Source organism: Pelophylax lessonae (genome assembly GCF_965119305.1).
Source record: "Pelophylax lessonae genome assembly, chromosome: 5".
NCBI lineage: Eukaryota > Metazoa > Chordata > Amphibia > Anura > Ranidae > Pelophylax > Pelophylax lessonae.
The window spans coordinates 215,947,014-215,969,887 of NC_138772.1; the positions used below are offsets into that span (position 1 = coordinate 215,947,014).

General features: G+C 43.0%; 1 protein-coding gene across 1 annotated transcript in view; it reads right to left on the reverse strand.

Moving 5' to 3' along the window:
- The window catches only part of ITGA9 (integrin subunit alpha 9), a 578,355-nt gene extending 558,028 nt beyond the window's left edge, over positions 1-20,327 (reverse strand). Inside the window, exon 1 of the mRNA XM_082257332.1 lies at positions 20,003-20,327. Within this exon, the coding sequence (XP_082113458.1) occupies positions 20,003-20,184 (182 nt within the window). The 5' untranslated portion in view covers positions 20,185-20,327. The remainder of the gene's footprint in view (positions 1-20,002) is intronic.
- Positions 20,328-22,874: the final 2,547 nt, after the last annotated feature.

Genomic DNA, 22,874 nt, shown 5'->3' on the forward strand with positions numbered 1-22,874 from the left:
TGATCACTGTCCCTACACCAGTAGCCATGTCCAATCACAGTAAGAAGCACGCCCCTAGGGACACACTTAACCCCTTCTTCCCCAATAAAGTTAACCCCTTCCCTGCCTGCATATGTATAGCACTGATTACTGCAGTAATGTCACTGGTAACCCCAAAAGTGTCAAAAATGTCCGTCAAGGGTCTGATCTGTCTGCCGCAATGTCGCAGTACCGCAAAAAAAATCGCAGATCGCCGCCATTACACGTTAAAAAAAAACACCAAAAATGACAGAAATCTTTCCCTTAGTTAGTAAACGCAATAACTTTTGCGCAAACCAATCAAAATACACTTTTTGAAATTTTTTTTTACCAAACATATGTAGCAGAAAACAAATTGGCCAAAAATGTTAAAAAATTTTGATTTTTACATTTTTTTTGGGGGGGGGGGGGATTTCATATAAAAAAATGTGAAAAATATTGTTATTTTTGCAAAATTGACGCTATTTTTTTGTTTATAGCGCAAAATGTAAAAATCGCACAGGTGATCAAATACCACCAAAAGAAAGCTCTGTTTGTGGGAAAAAAAGGACGTCAAATTTGTTTAGGTACAGCGTCGCACAACTGCGCAATTGTCCGTTAAAGTCACGCAGTGCCGAATCGCAAAAAAGGCCCTGGTCAGGAAGGGGGTAAAATCGTCCGGGGCTTAAGTGGTTAATAGTCCAGTGTTTACTCTATACATCCATGTTACTACTCTCTTTTCCATTGTTAGCATCTTCAAGTCTATGTACCCTGAATAAACACTGTGATATAAACTGTTGTATCTGTACCACTGCTCAATTGCAATAAAACTGAGTATAAAAAAATAATCATGTATGCCTCCTAATTTATGCCAATTGGAAAAACAGTGTGTTATTGCTTAAATGTAATATATAATTTACAAAATATTATTCTAAGTACCTTTTTAACTGTTGGTTCTCATGATTGCTCTGTGCCAGAACGGCTTTAAAAAAATGCAGCACTGGAGAATTATACAAAATGCAGCTGTTTCCTTACCACCTACCGACTGTTCGACTGCTATAAACTAACTAAAACTGCTCATGAGACCCTATAATTAACAAAATATTTCTAAAAGATTATATGTGCTTTCAAATATTTATGTATGCAATTCACTTAAAAAATCCCTCCTTGTATAGACATCTATAAGACCTTAACCCCTTTACAATTGCCAACACATATGTGAAATGGCAGAAGGGTGGGCTTTACCACCAGCACACTACACATACAGTATGTGTCACTGGGCAGCTGATGTTTAAATGCTGAAAAATTGAGCTGTAAAAGACAGCTCTTGGTCCAGGCTAAAAAAACAATAGGTGGTAGAAGTCGCTTCCAATCATGTGACTACTTTGACAGTAATCACATGATCAGCTGCTTATAGGGATGCCAGGGTGTACAGGAAGAGTTAAAATGCTGATGGTGCCACCATCTTGGATGTGATGTCAGCACCCCCAGCAGGCTCTGAGTTGTCACTCAAGTAACACTCTTTAGCACATCAAACACAAGGCACGTGGGTCGAACCGGCCCTCCAGACCATTTCATGTGGTCCTCGCACCTCTCCTGCAGCTCCATCCCTAGCTTCTTCCCGTCAGCAGCACAAGTTAGGGGATTGGACTGCGATGTAAGGAAGGGTGGTTGACTCTTGACTTCTGGGGTGGGCTCCTGACATCTGATGTAAGGGGGGGAAGGTGAGGTGCCCTGAACATCTGCTTATAATTAAAACGAGAATAATACAATTCTATGCCAGTTGAAAAGGAGGATCGCAAACCACTGGTATCATCCACAAGAAAAGTTTGGAGACTATTCAGACAGAACAACATGGCAGAACTATGTTTTGGTCTGAGCAGTCTCCAATAAAATTTCTTGTGGATGATACCAGTGGTGTACGATCCTCCTTTTCAGACTTGCATCATCTGCTTCAGGAGAGTGAGTGGGCTTCATGCCAGTCTAAACCTGCCCTTCACAACTTAAAGCGTAACTTCACTTTTGTTGAGAAAAAAACATTCACCTCCGGGTGATCTGTGTACATTGCAGGGATTTTAACCACTTTACCACCGGATTTTGCTGTCTTACGTCTGGGCCACTTTTTGCGATTTGGCGATGTGCGACCTTAACTGAAAATTGCGTGGTCGTGCGAGGCCATACCCAAATGAAATTTACGTCCTTTTTTTCCCACAAACAGAGCTTTCTTTTGGTGGTATTTGATCACCTGTGCGATTTTTACTTTTTGCGCTATAAACAAAAAAAAGAGCGTTTATTTTGAAAAAATAACAATATTTTTTATATGAAATTCCCCCCCAAAAAAATGTAAAAATCAAATTTTTTTAAAATTTTTGGCCAATTTGTTTTCTGCTACCTATGGTTGGTAAAAAAAATCACAATAAGCGTATTTTGATTGGTTTGGGCAAAAGTTATTGCGTTTACTAACAAAGGGGAAGATTTCTGTCATTTTTGGTGGGTTTTTTTTAACGCGTAATTTCGGTGATCTGTGATTTTTTTTTGCGGGACTGCGACATTGCGGCGGACAGATCGGACCCTTGACTGACATTTTTGACACTTTTGGGGGTACCGGTGACATTACTGTAGTATATATATGCACTGTTACTGTAAAAATGACACTGGCAGGGAAGGGGTTAATTTTATTGGAGAGGGAGGGGTTAATGTATGCCTGGTGCTTACTAACGTGTGGGGGGGAGGTGACTGAGTGACACAAGGACAGACTGCATGTTCAGCTATGCTGAACCCTGCAATCTGTCACTGTTTGTCACTTAGGAGATCCGCCCGCTCTGTTTACACAAGCGGGCGGATCTCCAAACTAGATTCCCCGACGATCGCCGGTGCTCCTCCCCTGGCCCGACTCCCGCTGTGACTGAAAACAGCGGGAGTGAGCCTCCGGCGGCGCGTGAGCGCCACCCAGAAGGGGAGGAGTCCAGCGACGTAGTACTACGTCGCTGGACGATAACGAGCCACATTGCTGCAGTAGCAGTAATGTGAGCAGACGGCAAGTGGTTAACAAACGTTGCAAATTCCTACCTTTTGTTATTCTGATGAAATCATTGTTTGTTCCTCTGTTCTCCTGTGCTAAGTTGGACAAATGAAAGTGGTTTCATAATTATCTATCAGCTGTGGCAGCTGCAGGGCTCTAATGAGGAAAGATGCTGGGCCTGCATCCCTTTAGACATGTTCCTATTGGGAGTATCTCACCAAAAATGACTGTATTGTTGCAGGGGATGCCAGAAATGTGACTTGTATCTTAGGCAGGCTTCTAGGAAAATTTGTGAGCCAATCACACAAGCAGGAAATTATGTTTTTGGGGTGTGGTCAGTACACATTCTGTGTACAGAACAGCTCCAGGTGGCCATATTGCATTGCAGTTTCAGAAAATTACAGTGGCTGCAGATTGAAAAGGAAAGGTCATTTTTAATAACATTCAATTACAATATGATTTGTGTCGCAATTGTATATGCTATATTGTTTTTTCTTTATTTACTATTTTTCCCCCACAAAAGTGGAGTTACCCTTTAAGTGTTAAGGTATTAATTAAACCAGTCTTACAAAAACAACTGGCCCTTTGAGGGCACCGGTAATGCTGATGTGGCCCACAATGAAACCGAGTTTGACACCCTTGCTCTTTAGTATTAGCCTACACTCCTTCCCTGTACCTACATATAAGGTTATGGAGAGAGGTGGGGGGCAGAGGAGCTGGGTCAGCACAGAGAGTATTTAGAAACTACCAGAGGAGGAGAGGGCTATGATATTCAGGAAGGAAGGAAGGGGCTGTGCTAGGACAACTGACTAGTCATATTTTCTAATACATCCAAAGGCACATTGCAAGTGATTAAAAAATAATTTATAGAAACAAAAGCACTGCAAGTAGGCATGTCAAATACTTGATTTTTCTGTGGTGTCAACTGCAATTGTTTAAGTTGGTGACAGGAATTATTTAAACAAAAAAAAACTGAAGTTGTAATTGATTTCAAATCTCTTACAGATCCCCTTCCTGCCTCCAGATGCCCTACATTCCTACTGGCCAGGGGATATCCAATCATAGTTATAGGTCATTAAGAATCAGGGAAGGTAAGGTAATCTAATGGCACTTTTCCACTGCAAGTACCGGCTTGGCTCCACTCGGCACTGCTTGGCCCAGCTCGGCTCAGTTTGCTTTTCCACTGCGTGGTACGAGTCCGCACCTTTTAGCACTGTATAGGCTCTACTCGGCTCGGTTTGCTTTTCCACTGTTGTAGTACTTAGTAGTAAGTGGGTGGGATTACAACGATTCTCTGACCAATCAGTGGCTAGTAGTGTCAAACAATCAATGCTGCATGCAAAGGATTGTGGAAAATGGTATCAGTATGGCCTGCTTGGAACCCCAACCGAAGTGATACTGTTTAAGCGAGCCGTACCGACGTCGTACCATGTAGTGGAAAAGCGCCGCTGTACTAAACCGTACCGAACCGTTCTAACCCGTACCATGCGGTATCATGCAATGGAAAAGCACCAAACCGAGCCAAAGCGGTCCGTACCATGCAGTGGAAAAGCGTCATAAGGTACCTAATTTACATTCACATACTAGGGTCAATTTGCCAACCAGCATGTCTTTGGAGTGAGGGAGGAAACCCACGTGGGCACAGGGAGAACATGTAAACTCCAAGCAGGTAGTGCCGTGGTTGGGATAAGAAGCGATGACCCTAATGCTGCTAGGCGGTAGTGCTAACTACTTAGCCACTGCTGCTTTTAACTGTTTGAATACAGAAGATGCTTTTTATATGATGTTGGCATGCAGTCATCTGACTTTGTAGTGTTCAGATCTAGTTTACAACTGATAAAGAGATCTGCCAGCATAGTACAGATAGGGTTAGTTATGGCAAACACAGTTCCCCAGCCCATAAACAAGAAAGAAGTTCTGGAGTTTCCAAAAAAGATAAGCTACAAATTTTAAATATTCCTTTTAAAGTTTTGCTAGGTGAATGAGAATATGTAACAAATAAAAAGTAGGCGTTATCCAAACTTGGCTGCAAAAGTAGAAATACACTTTAAAGTGGTTCTTCAGTCATTTCTTTAAAAATTAAAAGCCAGGGGCTATAAATACTGTAGCTGCTGACTTTTAATAAACAGACACTTATGCCTAGTTTCCACTGAGCGGATTGGTTCGGGTAGTTATGGTACGCTATTTTGAGTGTTTCCATTATGAAAGTGGCCCATACAACCGAACCAAACCGTACCATTCCTGGTCCTCCTTCAGATGTAGGGCCATAGGAAATGGTACGGTACGGTTAGGGCGGAGCTACTGGCGTCACACGATACATTCCACTGATTGGCACACAGGAAAGCCTCAATGCTCACGTCAAAAGGCATTTGGTGTAAACCCCACATGGCCCATGGGGGTCCGACTTGCAGTGGAAACGCTCACCTGAATAGGCCGGACCATTCTAACCCTTTTAAACTGTACCGACCCGAACTGTTCCGCTCAGTGGAAACGAGGCATTAGTTATCCAAGGATCCAGCACAATCCTCACCGGGGCTGGTTTCTTCACCAGTCTTCGGGTCCCCGATGCTGGAATCTTAACTGTGGGGATCTTGCTGTTACTCCTTGAGGCACCACAGCTGGCTGCATATGCGTGAGCCGCGCTGTGCTTTGTGAATGGCCCCACAGCCTTCTTGGGCCTTTGACCAGGGCCTCAGATAAGTGGGTACCAACGGTCCCCCTGCATGGGGCTCAGGGACACAGGCAGCAGGGGAAAGCGGATGTGGGCAGGACAGTGAGGATGATGGGCACAGCATTTACAGGAAGAATGCTGTGTGCGGCTCTCTGCGGCAGTTTCTCCCCCTCTACCTCCAGCCGGCTTTCAGATGCTGGAGGGAGACACACAGGGCATCGCTCCTGTAATTGCCCCAACCCCTCTACCTGTCCTGCTCCAATCTGATTCCCTTGCCCGATATCCCCAGTAATAGATCTTAGCATATCCCCAGATCCTATGTGTCCACACTGCAATCGGTGGACCAGAGAGGGAATGTCATCCAGAGGAGGCGCGGGGGGGGGGGAGTTCTGGGCGGGACCATTACTCTACTCTACCTTCTAGGTGATTAAAGGGGATTGAGGTCAAGGAGGAAGGAGGATACAGGGAGAGTCTGGAGGACAGCTGGAATATGAAGGGATTGTCAATTTTCTTAACAAAAAAGCAACACTCTTTTTAACCACTTCAATCCTCACCTGTATATACCTATATACCCGTTTATTACTAGACCTGAGAATTTTAAAATTCTAAATTACAGAACGTGAGGAGGAGTGGTGGGCATGGCTGGTGGTGTGGAAAAATTGCACTAGCAGTAGCAGGGGCTTTAAACCTTAGCCTAGGTATGGAGTGCAGGATTCAGAAGTATGTAATTAGATTTAGAAGGAAGTTATGTTAGGTTTGTGTCCACTAATAATGTCAGGTAGGCTGTATGGGGCCCCATGATTTCTAACAGCAGCCCTGCCTGTGCCGTGTCCAAGAAGGTTATGGGCAGGTAGGAGGGTAGGAGATCTTCTTCTGCTTGGATTGCCTAGGTGATCCGAGCAGACATGGGAAGTTTTGGGTGAAGTTTCGCTTTAATTTTAAGTACCTAGATAACCAGGCTGCAGAACAATCTAAAGAAATATATCAATCTTCAAACATGTGAGTTGGCATCAGATGAACTATGTTTGTTTTTATAGTGCAGTGTCTCCTAACTCTTCAAGATGAAGGCCATATCATATTTTATACAAATGTTCACAGGCCAAATAAAAAAAAACTGTTTTATAAATTAACAAATCAACTTTAAATGAATAACTAGTACTTTTATTTTTGTGAACAGCATTAAATTAGCCCCCTTACATAAGAGTTACCCTTACATGAGCTTTGGCCCTAACATAAGAGTCACCCCACCAGAGTCACCCCTTACATCATTTGAGCCCCTTTTCACATTAGAGGGCTAGATAAAATCTTGTAGCAGGCAAGGATATGGCCCACAGGCCCTTGTTTGGAGACTCTTGCTATAGAGGAAGAATGGTGGAGTAAGGTGGGAGCCAACCTGTCTTAAGGTAAACATAGTAATTGGCTGAAAAATCTTGGCCCATCAACTGTATCGTAGAAATCTACAAGAAGGATTCATTTCACTACACTGGTTTCCTTAGAAGACCACAGGTTACTTATCACAGATTTTTAAGTGTAAAGACATGAAACGCTCTTAAAGCAAGGGCACAAGCCCGATCTCCCATCTCTCCTTTATCGCTTTACGAAGAAAGGTTTGGAGAGTTGTAATGAATATTCAACTATACAGGGACAGCCTGTGCCTGGCTCAGGAAGACCAGAAACCAGAGCAATACCCACATTCAAGAGTCTGTTGTCATCACTGTCATCTCCACCTCCAATGGGATATGGAAACATGGAGGGATTAAGGAGAAAGCTTTAAGCCACTTCATGACACTTGGATTTATTGAATAAGCTAGTGCCATATAAAAGGGTATACAAGAAATGTTTGTCTGACAACCAGACAGATGATGCTGGAACACTGAACTTATTCAATACAGACATTTAAGCTCGGTTCACACTTATGCGATGTGGGAAGGCGAATTCGCAGCCTGTTCCCGCATCGCAAAAGCACCCCCGGCCTTTCACACTGCCATATGCGATACGCTGGGGGTGTCAATGTAATCTTAACGACACCCCCAGTTTGATCGCATATCGCAGTGCGATCTTGCAGTTCGCACAGGATCGGATCGCACAAGTGTGAACCGCTGTGTGATCCGATCCTGATGTGGCTGCAAGAAAGGGTCCTGTGCGTGTTTGCTGCGGGTGCGGTGCAAATTTAGCCATACCGCACAGCCGATCGCATGTAATGAAGGAGCAGTGCGCTCCGATATTACATGCGATCGGCGCAGCCGCATCAATGTGAACCGGGACTTAGACGACTTGTGGAAACAAAGAAAAAGGGTTCGAGGGCCATAGTTATAGAGCAGTGGTCCTCAACCCTGGCCTACAGGGCCCACTAACAGGCCAGATTTGCAAGATAACTGAAATACATCCCAGGTGATATCATTTGCTGCTCAGTGATTGCAGTACTCTAGTCTGCATCTCCCCAAGGTAATACCTAAAATCTGGCCTGTTAGTGGGCCCTGTAGGCCAGGGTTGAGGACCACTGTTATAGAGCACTCCTATTGTATTTCTCCCCTCTCCATTTAGGTATGCTAATACGACAAAAAATATATAACAATAAAAAATTATAAACAATGCAACAGTATAGCTGATAGACAAGGCCAAAAGCTAAAGCTGGTCATCCTTGGACTAAATTTCAGCCGTTTCCTGCTGAATATGAGGATAAAAGTAGCTGGGTGGAAAACTGTAAGCCAAACAGTGACTGTAGCCAATCAGCTGTAGTCACTTTTTAGACAATTTGATAGCGGCAGGCACCGGTTGTCAAAATACATTAGCCGGCAGGGGAGATCCCTACGTCTGTGCTATTTGGGGTAGATGGAGGAGTCGTTTAGGGCTATTTTTAAATGGGTGGCAGTGTCTCCCACCCTGTGGAAAGCAATCTGTAGTGGATCACTTTTCACATGGTGGTAGATCATTGGCTTCCAGGTGTTCAGGAGGCGATCCAGCTACCTTCCCAATGTCTGTTTTATTTTAGAAATCTCAGGCTTTTGAACTTACAGTTCCAGCACACTCCTATTGACCCTAATGGTCACATATGAAAAGCAGTGCTACCTGTCAAACTCTGCAAGCCCAGTTAAAATTGTACATGTGTACATTCCTGTCTGGCTGCAATAGTAGACTTTTACCTCGGTGTTCAGGGGGTGGAAAAACCGTGATTTACCACCTATTGTATTGCCCTCTAGCTGCCCATTTGGTAAGAGCCCTTTGGCTGCTTTTGTTCAGTCACAAGGCTGATTGAAAGCAATCTTATGCATGCAGGGTCAGCATTACAGAAGTAAACTTTTACTACTTGGTAATATTCTTACTAATCAAGAACAGCTGGCTAATAAGTGTAGCAAAAATCGTATTGCACAATATCACTGTTGACCTGTATTCCTTTTATTTTACTGTCTAAAAATGACAAGTAGGACTTTTCTCCTGGCAACAGCAGCCTAACCAATCTATACACCTAGAAATAGCTTATTGCAGCAATGACCTGTTAAACAATCTTGAAAAACTAAGAAAACTGGTGCCACTGTGCTACAAATAACATTCCTATAGATGCATCTTAAGAGTCTGCAGTTGTCCAACATGACAAAAATACAGCTATTTGTTGAAGTGGATGGGGTTTATCATATTCACAGCTGAAAAGACTTTGCTAGATATTTATCTTATGGTGGCATCAGGGAAGTGATGGAGTTCGGTCAGCACTAGACATGATTCCTGATAACTTTTTATATCCGAACCAACTATTTATAGGTTTTTGGTACATTTTTGGTTAATATGTTTTTACACTGATATATTATGTAACACTACCCCTGTGAGGGCCGCTTGAAGAAGCTTGACCCCAATGGTTGTCTTGACCTTCAAAGTCTCTCGACTTTGCTAGATATTTATCTTACGGTGGCATCAGGGCAGTGATGGAGTTCGGTCAGCACTAGACATGATTCCTGATACCTTTTTTTTATGTCCGAACCAACTATTTATGGGTTTTTGCTAAGATTTTGGTTAATATTTTTTTACACTGATATATTATGTACCGCTACCCCCGTGAGGGCTGCTTGAAGATGCTTGACCTCAATGGTTGTCTTGACCTTCAAAGTCTCCCGACCTCTCTGACACTCTGGGTTCAGACATTTTCTGGCTGTAACAGTGCAGACACAAAACTAAAATGCAGTATGCAAGTTATTCTTTACTGAATATTCTGCAATTAGCAAGTCAACAAAGTATAGCATAGGTACACATGAAAGTATTACATTTAGTACAATAAACAGAGTAATTGTGGCCATCAAAAATCAAAGAGAAAGAACAACAGCCACTCTTGACATGAATAGAGCTTATGACCTCAAATAAGGAAAAGGGAAGGAAAATGACCAGCTTGGTGACAGACTATTCCATTCTGCACCTGAAGCCACAACAATGTCTGGATATACATCACGAGTTATCCACCAACTATAGAACAATGGTCTCTAAAAGAAAGAGTACCTTGCAGATGTGGCCATATGATACCCAATGTCCCTTTTTTTTTTGTGGGGGGGGGGGGGGAATGGTGAAATAGGAGTGCCTAGATGTTCTGTGTCTTCAGCTAGCTCAGAATAATGCTATGACAGCAAGTGTACAGTATCTCTTTAAACAGGCTCCAATAGGGAATCCAAGAAAATTGGGTCTTTTTTGTGGGGCTTTGTGTAGAGAAGCAAGTAAAAATGTCTGCATGCAGTGTCTCTTGGGGAGCAATTAGGGTGGGCTTCCGCCCACTAACCAATCCAAACGACACCAGGCATGTAGAAATGGTGGGAAGATCCTTAAGCAGGCTCCTGCAGATGGCGTAATCAGAAAAAGGGATGCTTGACCGCACACCCTGCACACAGTGATTCAGCCGAATCTGGATTGCAAACGATGAACGTGGCCTCCTGATTGCCACCCAGGCAACCGGAACTGCCTTAGGCGGATACAAATCCACACTCCCCCGAGGCTTCCCTTGCTGCCTAGGCCGCACCGCTGGCTCGCTCTCATCAACTGTCTGAGTCACTGCTGTCTGGTTGAAGGCCAAAGTCCCAAGAGAGTGATCCTGTCCCAACATAGGCTATATATCACCTCTGTGTAGTCCCTAGGATCGATGTGAGAGTGGCAACCTCAGCCTGGACTTCATGCCCCAACGCATTTTGCTCAACCTTTCGGAGCTTAGTCATGGGGATCCACAGGGTCATGGATTGCTACTCTCACATCAATCCTAGGGTCTACATGGATGTGCAGCTACAATGATTTCCCCTTTTGTTCTGAGCTCCATCCCGTGCCAGGCCAGCACTCCCAGTGGCGGATGCTCAAGGATTTATACACCCTGCTTTAGCAGAGCCTGAGTGGCACACCAAGTTGTATTAGGCTGCACTATATATCATCTCTCTCAGCATTCTGTTCTCTCTCTCCAGCCGGCTGGAACTTGTAGTCAATAGCAGTCCAACTTCAGTGAAAACCCTGCCTCTTCGAACTACATGATTCTTTGCTCCGCTCTCACTTCTTATTCGCTGCGGAGTGTGTCTCCTGACCACGCAGGCAAAATGTAGCTCCTGGCTACATATATATAATTTAATATTTATAGAAAATATTGGTAAAAATGTATTTATGATTTTTTCTTCATAAATAGCCCTACATTGATCCCTTTTACATCTATACCAGTTCTTCCAAATGTCCTCTGACATGCCAGCTATGTGATAATACCTGTTTATGAAAACACTAGGGATGTATTAGACCCCCCAATGCTTCTTCAGACAATGGAGCTCACACCCTAGAGTTCATGAGTGTCATAGAATTATGGTGTCCATCTGAGCAACATATGTCATAGCTAGTGACAGATTAATGACAGAAACAAATACATGAATCTGTCCCATGAAGAAGGTCTTCACTGAAGCTGGAATGTTCAGCCCCAGTAGCTTCACAAACGTCACTGGTTGTTCCCCTGCTGATAGGTAAATGTAATCAAAGTAGCAGTGATGCTTGCCAATGCCATTGACCAAACATGCCCATTGTTAAACTTGGGTAAGGACGTCAGCCAGCATCCCTGCCCTTTGTTTAAACTTACCTGTCTACAGTAAGAGGCAGCGTAGCACTGGTCTTTTTCTACACTAACTTAAGCTGGCCATAGATGATTTGTTACTTTTTTGAGAAGCCAGCAGGCTGATGGAGGCAGGTGGATGAATCCTTCTGCTGTGTTGTTGTATTTTGACAGCGCGACTTATCCTCTGCCACAATATATTAATCAGCACCACAACTTTTCATACAGTTCCATTTTAAAGGGGTTCCTCTCTAGATTGCTTCCCTTTAAATGGGAGTGACCATTGATGGACGAAATTGTGGCCATTCCTTGCTGATTCGGCCAAATATTGATCCATCTATGTCCAGCTTTAGAGATGGTCCTAATTACCACCAGTTTACTATCTTTGGTTTAAAAGGACCTTATTACCAGAAAAATGTTATTATTGATTTTCTGAATTCCCCCTACAGTGTCCCTGATTAGCATCTTAACTAGCCAGTGCTGCTACTATACTAAATGTGTGAGCTTCAGGCTCATTTTAACCTATAAATTGCCGTGACCTATAGCGCACATCCATGGCAAACTGTTATTACAGAGTGCCACAAAGCATTATGGTTTTTCCAAAGAGCACTGCAGAAGAAGTTTTCTTACATCCTCTTACTCTCTAATTGAAAATCTGTAGGGTACAGCAGGCAGGAAGAGGAAAACAGGGAGTTGATTTTCTCTTGACTCACTCAGATATGTGTGTCAATTTCACCTTGAGCTATGGAGCTCTGTAAACAATAGACTTTATTCATAAGAGCAGCTAAGAACAAACAGAGAAGCTTAGAACTCAATCTGCCGGCTGGAAATGTTAATATGGAATAGTCATACTCTGTGTTTTATATTTATCAGAGATGAGAATGAAAAATATATTATTTTATTTTTTTAGACCCGTACATAATAAAGAGAAAAAGAAAATATATATTATAAAAAACACTATAATTCCTTGTAAGGTTCAATTTTAAATATGCTTTATGAGCATACACCAGAATGCAATAGGAGCGCCAGGCTCCCTCTCTGTAACCATTTTGCTGCAGTGACCACAGGCAATGCCCTGTTTGCTAGGAAATGGTTGGCACAAACTGCTCTGCCTCCTTGCATCTGATTGGCTGGGTGCCATTGCACTCTTTTTGGCATCACAAGGCAAGGGCTCTGTGCTTTTGATAGGGTTTGCTGCCCCTCACATGCTTCTTGTTTCCTTGCCAAGCCTGTTTCTACTGTTACTGTTTACTATTGTAGATTATGGATTACTTTCTCCAAACACAGCCTGCCTTGACTCTTGCTTGGATAATGGATTACTCTCCCTGAACACAGCCTGCCCTGCCCTTGCTTGGATAATGGATTACTCTCCCTGAACACAGCCTGCCCTGCCCTTGCTTGGATAATGGGTTACTCTCCCTGAACACAGCCTGCCCTGCGCTTGCTTGGATAATGGATTACTCTCCCTGAACACAGCCTGCCCTGCCCTTGCTTGGATAATGGGTTACTCTCCCTGAACACAGCCTGCCCTGCCCTTGCTTGGATAATGGATTACTCTCCCTGAACACAGCCTGGCCCGACCCTTGCTTGGATAATGGGTTACTCTCCCTGAACACAGCCTGCCCTGACCCTTGCTTGAATAATGGATTACTCTCCCTGAACACAGCCTGCCCTGACCCTTGCTACACTGGTGTTTTAAGCCTGGTGCGAATTGTAGCGGCTGTTCCTGCTGCGGTTCACAGAGGCTAGGTGCGGCCGCTGGCCCCGTCTATTGTACTAATGGGTTGCCAGCGCCCGCAGCTTTTTGTGGCTCTCTGCACAGCCAGCAATTATCTGTGGTGATCACTGCTGGACACATGCAAAGTGCATCTAGCAGTAATCCCCACAGGTAATCAATGGCTGTGCAGAGAACCGGGGACCTGTCAATTTAGTGAATGGGGTCAGCTGCACCTACATCTCCGATTTCTTCCACTAGTATTTGCACCGGCTCTAATCGCCGGTGTCAATGTAAACTAAGGGAAAGGCAGCTGCTATAGGTGAAGGCATAATGTCATCACATCATTTTTTCAGAGCAGTTCTGTTACACAACCAACAGACAAAGAAGTGGTGGCTGTTCATTACCTATGTTGCTAAGAGTTTGCATTTACCCCTTTGGTGGCTTTACCCCTTCAGTGGTCTCAAAGTAGTTTTTTTTTTTTTTATATTACCGCTGGATTTACCCACCCATGTCTATTGGTCGTCATATGTAGCAGGAAAAAAATAAAAATGTAAATGCAAATAGTACTTCTGCAGTCAGAGTCTTTGTGCATAGGTGCTAACTGAACTTTGTTGATGACCTGGCTTTAAAAAAATACGACTCTTACTATTTAAGATGGTGATTCTTATCACTTCCTCTATTTGTGAAAAGAGCAAAATCAGCATCCACACTTCTATCCAAATCTCTGCAGTGCCTTCAGTTTCCTGCCAAGCCTGCTTGCTAAGAACTACAAAAAAGGCAACCTTATCACTAAGAGAGGTAAGCAACATGGGCCTGGGAGAGCTGAGCTAGTTTCGTTTACACAGTCATACTTTTCACATTACGATAACATTTGTCCACTTTGCTGTGCAATAAATGTTTCCAAAGCAAGCAGTTGTGGTATGACTAATTCTTCTGATGTAATGAAGAATGGATCGCATTTCATATAGAATTGCAGTCATGATGGGAACAAGATTAAATGATGAAAATACAATCCAATTCACAGTTATTTACATCATCTACATAATATTACCTGCCTGCCTTTAGAAGCACAGGAACTTTTATGGCATCCCAGTCTTAGTCCGTAGGGTTCAGTATTGAGTTGGCCCACCCTTTGTAGCTAGAACAGCTTCAACTCTTCTGGGAAGGCTGTCCACAAGGTTTAGGAGTGTGTCTATGGGAATGTTTAACCATTCTTCCAGAGTTGCATTTGTGGGGTCAGGCATTGATGTTGGACAAGAAGGCCTGGCTCGCAGTCTCCGCTCTACCTCATCCCAAAAGTGTTCTATCGGGTTGAAGTCAGGACTCTGTGCAGGCCAGTCAAGTTCCTCCCCCAAACTCGCTCATCCATGTCTTTATGGACCCTGCTTTGTGCACTGGTATGCAGTTATGTTGGAAAAGGCAGGGCCAACCCCCAAACTGTTCCCACAAAGTTGGGAGCATAAAATTGTCCAAATTGTCTTGGTAGGCTGACGCCTTAAGAGTTCCCTTCACTGGAACAAAGGGGCCAAGCCAAACCCCTGAGAAACAACCCCACACAATAATCCCCCCTCCACCAAATGATTTGGACCAGTGCACAAAACAACGTCCAAGAAGACATGGATGAACAAGTTTGGGGTAAAGGAACTTGACTGTTTCCACAAAGTTGGGAGCATGAAATTGTCCAAAATGTCTTGGTATGCTGACTCTTTAAGAGTTCCCTTCACTTGAACTAAGGGGCCAAGCCCAAACCCTAAAAAAAACAACCCCACACCATAATCCCCCCTCCACCAAATGATTTGGACCAGTGCACAAAACAAGGTCCAAAAAGACATAGATGAACAAGTTTGGGGTGGAGGAACTTGACCTCAACCCGATAGAACACCTTTGGGATGAATTAGAGAGCAGACTGCAAGCCAGGCCTTCTCTTCCAACATCAGTGCCTGACCCCACAAATGCGCTTCTGGAAGAATGGTCAAACATCCCCATAGACACACTCCTAAACCTTTTGGACAGCCTTTCAAGAAGAATTGAAGCTGTTATAGCTGCAAAAGGTTGGCCAACTCAATATTGAACCTTACGGGCTAAGACTGGGATGCCATTAAAGTTCATGTGCGTGTAAAGGCGTCCCAATACTTTTGGTATTATAGTGTATATTCATAACTGATATTTCAGTCTAGCATGGTTACTGGGGGCGTGAACTATATGCCTGCCCTTATGTGTAAATCTTTAAATCTGTGAGTGTAGGAACTTTTTTTATTCAAATGAATGTACAAGTGTCTTCTTCAGAAAACCACTGTTAACTGACAGTGAACAGTGTTTGAGGTTGTGCAACCTTCACGTAATTAATTTATTTTTATTTTATCCCACTGAACACCAATACTCCACTTGTCACAACCGATTTGCCTACATTACTGGCTTGTTTATCACCAATCACTGGTGCTCCAATCATTACTTTATGCAACACTATGCTGTTCTAAGTTTCTTAGGTTGTTCTTAGGTTGCCACCTGCTGCAGCCTGAAGGTAGACATGTGAACGGAATCATGCAGCCTTATATTAACTAGCAAATGCATTCCTTTCACCACTAAATCTACTGTACTAGTGGTATGCTTATTCATTCAGTCAACTAAAGGTCTGTGCGGTGCGAATTCAGCCATACAGATTGCTGAATTTGTTGATTCGGACACAACACGCATCGGACCCTTTTTTTGGGGTCCGCAGCAGAATCGGAGCGCATGGTGGTTCACATTCATGTCCGAACTGTCAGTTCGCTCTGCAATATGCAAACTGATCTGGGGGTGTCGTTAACTTTGTATTGACACCCCCAGCAATTTGCATACGGCAGTGTGAACTGCCTGCGATTTGAATGCGATGCGGGAACCCGCAGTGGATTCGCAGGGTTCCCGCATTGCATATATGTGAACCGGCACTGAATGAACATTTCAAAAGCATTCATTTACTAACACTTTGACCTAACACATTTATTAATTAATCCTTAAAATAAAATTTATAATTATAAATAGTTTGAATCTTGAGTTAAAGTGTTGATAAATAGACCCCTTATTTCTTGGTATGTTATCTTTGGTCACTGAAAACCCAGTAGTAGTTTTAAGCATGGGGGGGGGGGGGGGTCAGTGTCATAAAATCTAAATAAGCGTAAGCTCTATCCTAAACCCAACCCTTTGGCTAGGTCAGCACAGGTCACTAGTTGGGTCACCTTGTTTGCACATGTGGTCAATGCACTTGGGAACGACATACTTTGGATGGTAATATTATAAGGTATGTGTTTTAGAAGCTTGCATTACTGTTCATTGCATAAGGCAGCCTAATTCATTTGACTCCACTGCCTGCGCCACCTAAATGGCATCAAAGTGCATGTACGTTATTTTTATAATGCAGCGCACCAAAACTAATGGTAAAAAGTTGCTATGTGTTGTGGTGTGCTGCAATTCCCACAGTGCACAGATGTGAAGTCTTTTGGCTAAGCCTTAAAATGTACCTCACCGGAAAACGTAACACTTAGGGCTAATTCACGCTAGCAGTTTGGGGGTGGTAAAACCCTGTGGTTGAGGGCCATATCTAGACTATATGATCTGGGGGGGGGGGGGGGGTGGTAGGGTAAAAAAAAAGTCAAAAGGCATATTATAAACATTTTAACAGAAATGCAGAGAACCAGTGGTTCCCTGTTTCTGTATACACAGTCAGAACCTGGAAGTAATGTCTGACAGGTAGTGCTGAGGTGGACTGTGAACAGGGAACACTATGATCAGAAGATCAGAATGATTAAACAGAACCTGTGCTGCTCTAAATCAGGTGTCCTTATTGGAGTCCCCCCAAAACATCATGAGTTCTCATCAGATTCCCTCTTTAAATCAGGGTCCACTTTAGAGTCCCCTTTAAATCAGTGTCCCCATCAGAGTACCCCCTACATCAGGTGTCCCCATCAGAGTAATCCTTAAATCAAGGTCCTCATCGGAGTACCCCTTACATCAGGTATCTCCAACAGAATAATCCTTAAATCAAGGTCCTCATCGGAGTACCCCTTACATCAGATGTCCCCATCAGAGTAATCCTTAAATCAAGGTCCTCATCGAAGTACCCCTTACATCAGGTGTCCCCATCAGAGTGATCCTTAAATCAAGGTCCTCATCGGAGTACCCCTTACATCAGGTGTCCCCATCAGAGTAATCCTTAAATCAAGGTCCTCATCGGAGTACCCCTTACATCAGGTGTCCCCATCAGAGTAATCCTTAAATCAAGGTCCTCATCGGAGTTCCCCCCTTACATCAGGTGTCCCCATCAGAGTAATCCTTAAATCAAGGTCCTCATCGGAGTACCCCTTACATCAGGTGTCCCCATCAGAGTAATCCTTAAATCAAGGTCCTCATCGGAGTACCCCTTACATCAGGTGTCCCCATCAGAGTAATCCTTAAATCAAGGTCCTCATCAAAGTACCCCTTACATCAGGTGTCTCCAACAGAGTAATCCTTAAATCAAGGTCCTCATCGAAGTACCCCTTACATCAGGTGTCCCCATCAGAGTAATCCTTAAATCAAGGTCCTCATCGGAGTACCCCTTCCATCAGGTGTCTCCAACAGAGTACCCCCTACATTAACTTTCCCCATCAGAGACCCTCATGGATCAGTAAATGCCCTCTCAGAGACATGGGGGGCACAAGTAAAAGTTGGGGGGGGGGCACAGCCCACCCCAGCACCCCCTTGATCCGGGCCTGCTGAGGTTAAGCCATGTTTTTACCACCCCTCAATCGCTAACTCCTATAGCTGCAGAGACATTGGCCAGGGTCTACACATGCTGCAGCTGCCATGCTTAGCCAGAATTCTACCCCCAGTTGCTTTTGGCAGGCACTATGCCTGTGAAATGTGAGCTATTTAAGTGAATGTGGGCATTAAGGGGGTTAAAGCAGAAGGTGAGGAGGCGATACAACACCTTCCACTGTATGTCAAATGCTCTCTGAAGAGGGATCCGGATGCATATCACTCTTACAGAGACCAAAGCACATGCTAATGAGCCCTTACAGTAACTTTTCTCTAAGTCTTAACCATGTGTAGCGAGAGAGCATGAAGGCTGCTATTGCTGAACAGTCCTGAAAATACTAATTCCCTTATAATTAAGCACACAGCTTAAAGCCCCCCCCCCCCTCACATCTGTGCATTTGGGGTGTGTATAAGGCAAATTGCATAAAAAAAAAAAAAAAATCATGCAATGGTAACACACCTAAAAGGCATCTACAATGCATCACACAAACGTGAATGGAACCTAACACCGCTGTGCACTAAACCGTACGACAAATCAATTGTTGGCAATTTTCATTTAGGAATTGGCTTATTTTAAACAGTATTTACACATATATATATATATATATATATATATATATATAGTATTTAAAAAAAAAAAAATTATATATATATATATAGAGAGAGAGAGAGAGAGAGAGAGAGAGAGATATGTGTATATATATATAGAGAGATAGATATTTTTATATATATATATATATATATATATATATATATATATACTATATATATATATATATATATATACAGTATATATATATATATATATATATATATATATATATATAATTTGGAATTATATAGTGCCAGCAGTTTGTGTTTATAAATAAATGGAGAAAGTACAGTTACAATTCAAGGCAAATGGAATAGGAGCTCACAAGAGCTTACAATCTAAACTGTTAACTATTTAACAATGTCAGAGTGTTCATTTAGTTCCCAGTCTGAAAAAAAAAAGCTTGTGAACTTTGGCACCAATAGAAGGTCAACTACAGTAGGACATCTAAAGCCAGTCTACAGCTAACCCAGAGGTGGGGGGATCCAGGCCACCCACTCCTCAGGTTATTTATATATATTTTTAATAAAAAAAAATAAAATAAAAAAGGAAATTCAGCCACAGTGTACCCAAACCTGATACATCAGTTTATATAATAAATTTACAAACTGTCTTTGCATTGCATTGCAAAGACCCATTGACATGTTACTATTAAACTCACGTGTTGACTGCATTAATGTACACAATATACAGAATGAAAAGCGCTGTGTAGATTGGCAGAGCTACATAAGTAACTGTAAAAAGAATAATGAAAAGTATTCTTCACGCCCTTCAATATAATAATTAAAAAAAAAAAAAATCTCCCATTAAAAAAAGTTTTACCATCAGTCAACAAACAAAGCAAAGATCATAAAACTTGTACAACTTTGTAGTGCAATGACAGTCTGGGAGGAAAGGAAATCAGACAAGAGATGCTTATTGTAGCCATCCAGGATAACAATGGATGCATTCATGGGCACCCTTGCAGGATGGATGAGATCACTGCCAATATTAAAGCCTATGGTCTATATGGTACTAGAACTTCACATGGCTTTGAAGATAAATGATGACTTATATTAGAATATCAGGGGTGCATAGTCCTGGAGGCCATGTGTATGTAGCAGTATTGGAACTGTCAAACAACATTTCCATCTGATCACAGGCTATGGGGACCCCAGAATACAAAGTATCATATAAAATCTTACCATCTTGTGTCATCATGGTGATGCTCTAGAACAGAATATCCAAAAAACGAGCCATTGGGACCCTGATAGACAATAGGGTGATCCAGATCAATGTTATAACACACCACCAAAGTTAGTAGAAGCGCTCCATGCAGCGCTAGAATGAGCCTCCTTCCAGCCATACACTCAGATCTTCCAGCCATCCCGACTCCTCCGAGCCCAGATCCCAGCAGAGGTGCCAGCTGTGCTAATTATCCAGAGGTGGCTGTGTCCCAAAGTGCAAGATCACAAAGGAGTGTCCAGGGGGGACTTGTGACTACGCTCTGGCCAAATCCTACAGAGGAATCAAAGCCAATCCGTACAGCGAGGGAGTGGATAGAACAAGAACTCCGCTAACTAAGCTCTATTAGAAAGGTAACAGAGAATCAGAGCACTGGCGACATCTAGTGTGCAGTTAGGATATTGCACCCTAAAGTTTTAAAGGGAATCTACACTGCCTGGCCACAAAAAAAAAGTCACCACCTGGAATTAACTAAAGCTGGATACACATTATACAACCTTTGTTATTCAATTTCCTTTAGATTTACCTTCAACTATGTAGTAGAGGAACCGGCCTGGCTGCATACAAATTCAAAGTATTTAGGTTTGACCTCATATTATACAGTTTTGGTAAATCTAAAGGAAAGTTGTACAAGAAAATTGTATAAAAGTTGTATAGTGTGTAGCCAGCTTAACCACTTTACCACCGGAGGATTTTGCTGTCTTACGTCCAGGCCACTGTTTGCGATTCGGCGCTGTGCGACTTTAACTGACAATTGCGCGGTCGTTCGACGCCGTACCCAAACAAAATTTACGTCCTTTTTTTCCCACAAACAGAGCTTTCTTTTGGTGGTATTTGATCACCTGTGCGATTTTTACTTTTATAGCTAGAAACAAAAAAAGAGTGTTTATTTTGAAAAAATAACAATATTTTTAACATTTTTTTATATGAAATTCCCCCCAAAAAATGTAAAAATCTAAATTTTTAAAACATTTTGGCCAATTTGTTATCTGCTACATATGTTTGGTAAAAAAAATCACAATAAGCGTATTTTGATTGGTTTGCGCAAAAGTTATTGAGTTTACTAACTAAGGGAAAGATTTCTGTCATTTTTGGTGTTTTTTTTTTAACGCGTAATGGCGGCGATCTGCGATTTTTTTTTTGCGGGACTGCGACATTGCGGCGGACAGATCGGACCCTTGACTGACATTTTTGACACTTTTGGGGGTACCAGTGACATTACTGCAGTAATCAGTGCTATACATATGCACTGTTACTGTAAAAATGACACTGGCAGGGAAGGGGTTAATTTTATTGGAGAGGGAGGGGTTAATGTATGCCTGGTGCTTACTAACGTGTGGTGGGGGAGGTGATTGAGTGACACAAGGACAGATCGCAGTGTTCAGCTATGCTGAACCCTGCAATCTGTCACTCCTTGTCACTGAGGAGATCCGCCCGCTCTGTTTACACAGACGGGCGGATCTCCAAACTAGATTCCCGACGATCGGGGAAGAGCAGCGGCGATCGCCCCGCCGCTCCTCCCCTGGCCCGACTCCCGCTGTGACTGAAAACAGCAGGAGCGAGCCTCCGGCGGCAGTAGCAGCAATGTGAGCGGAGGTAAAGAGGTTAAAGCAGAGTTCCACCCAAATGTGGAACTTTCGCTCATTTGCTTCCTCCCCCCTCCGGTGCCACATTTGACACCCACTTCCGGGAACGGCACCGCAGCAAAGTGAGGACCCCTCCTCCTACCCCCCGCCTCCGAGCCAATCCGAATGTGCAGCGTGCTTCACGCATGCGCAGTAGGGACCTGCCCGTGAAGCCGCAAGGCTTCGCTGCCGGGTTCCCTGACCGGCAATGACGGCGGGAGCACCCGACAGCCGATGGAAACATCAGCTGTGGTGCCGACATCGCTGGACTCCGGGACAGGTAAGTGTCCTGATATTAAAAATCAGCAGCTACAGTATGTGTAGGGGAAGGCGGAACTCCGCTTTAAGCAACTAACTAAACTTGTGCCTCATACACACGATCAGATAATCGTACGAAAAAAAATCACTTTCGAATTGATTGCACGATAATCTGATCATTAGTACACAGCTTTCGACAGCAGATCACCACATTTCGTCCAACAAAATCCGAAGGGACAAACACGAAAACTTTTGTCGTACGATAGCCTAGCAGTACAGTATGCATTCGCTAAAAATTGATAGACAAAGACTACGCATGATCAGAAACACGTCAATAACCCAGAAAAAGCAGGGCTGCCATTGTTATTGTTTTGCAGTAACTACGCAACCAGGAAGATTTTCCAGAGTCGTATGAAAAAAATCATGCCTTTAGTACGCATTGTTGAATTCGATACTAGTATCATGCAACAAAATGCGAACGATAAGTCGTCCGATTATCTGATCGTGTGTACGAGGCATAAAGCTGGATATACACTATACAACTTTTGTTGTACGATTTCCTTTAGATTTAAGCTGGATACACACTATACAATTTTCTTTAGATTTTTTCCTTTAAGCTGGATACACACTATCCAACTTTTGTGGTTAGATTTCCTTCAGATTTACCTTTTCTATGTAGTGCAGGGGCCTGCCAGATTGCATACAAATTGTAAGTGTTTAGGTTTGACCTCATATTATATGGTTTTGGTAAATGTAAAGGAAAAAGTCTTCAGAAAATCTTATAGTGTGTATGGCCCATTAGACTTAAAACCATATAATATGAGGTCAGACCTAAACACTTTCAATTTGTATGCAATCAGGCAGGCCCTTGCACTACATAGAAATGGTAAATCTGAAGGAAATCTGCCAACAAAAGTTGTATAGTGTGTATCCAGCTTTACCTTCAACT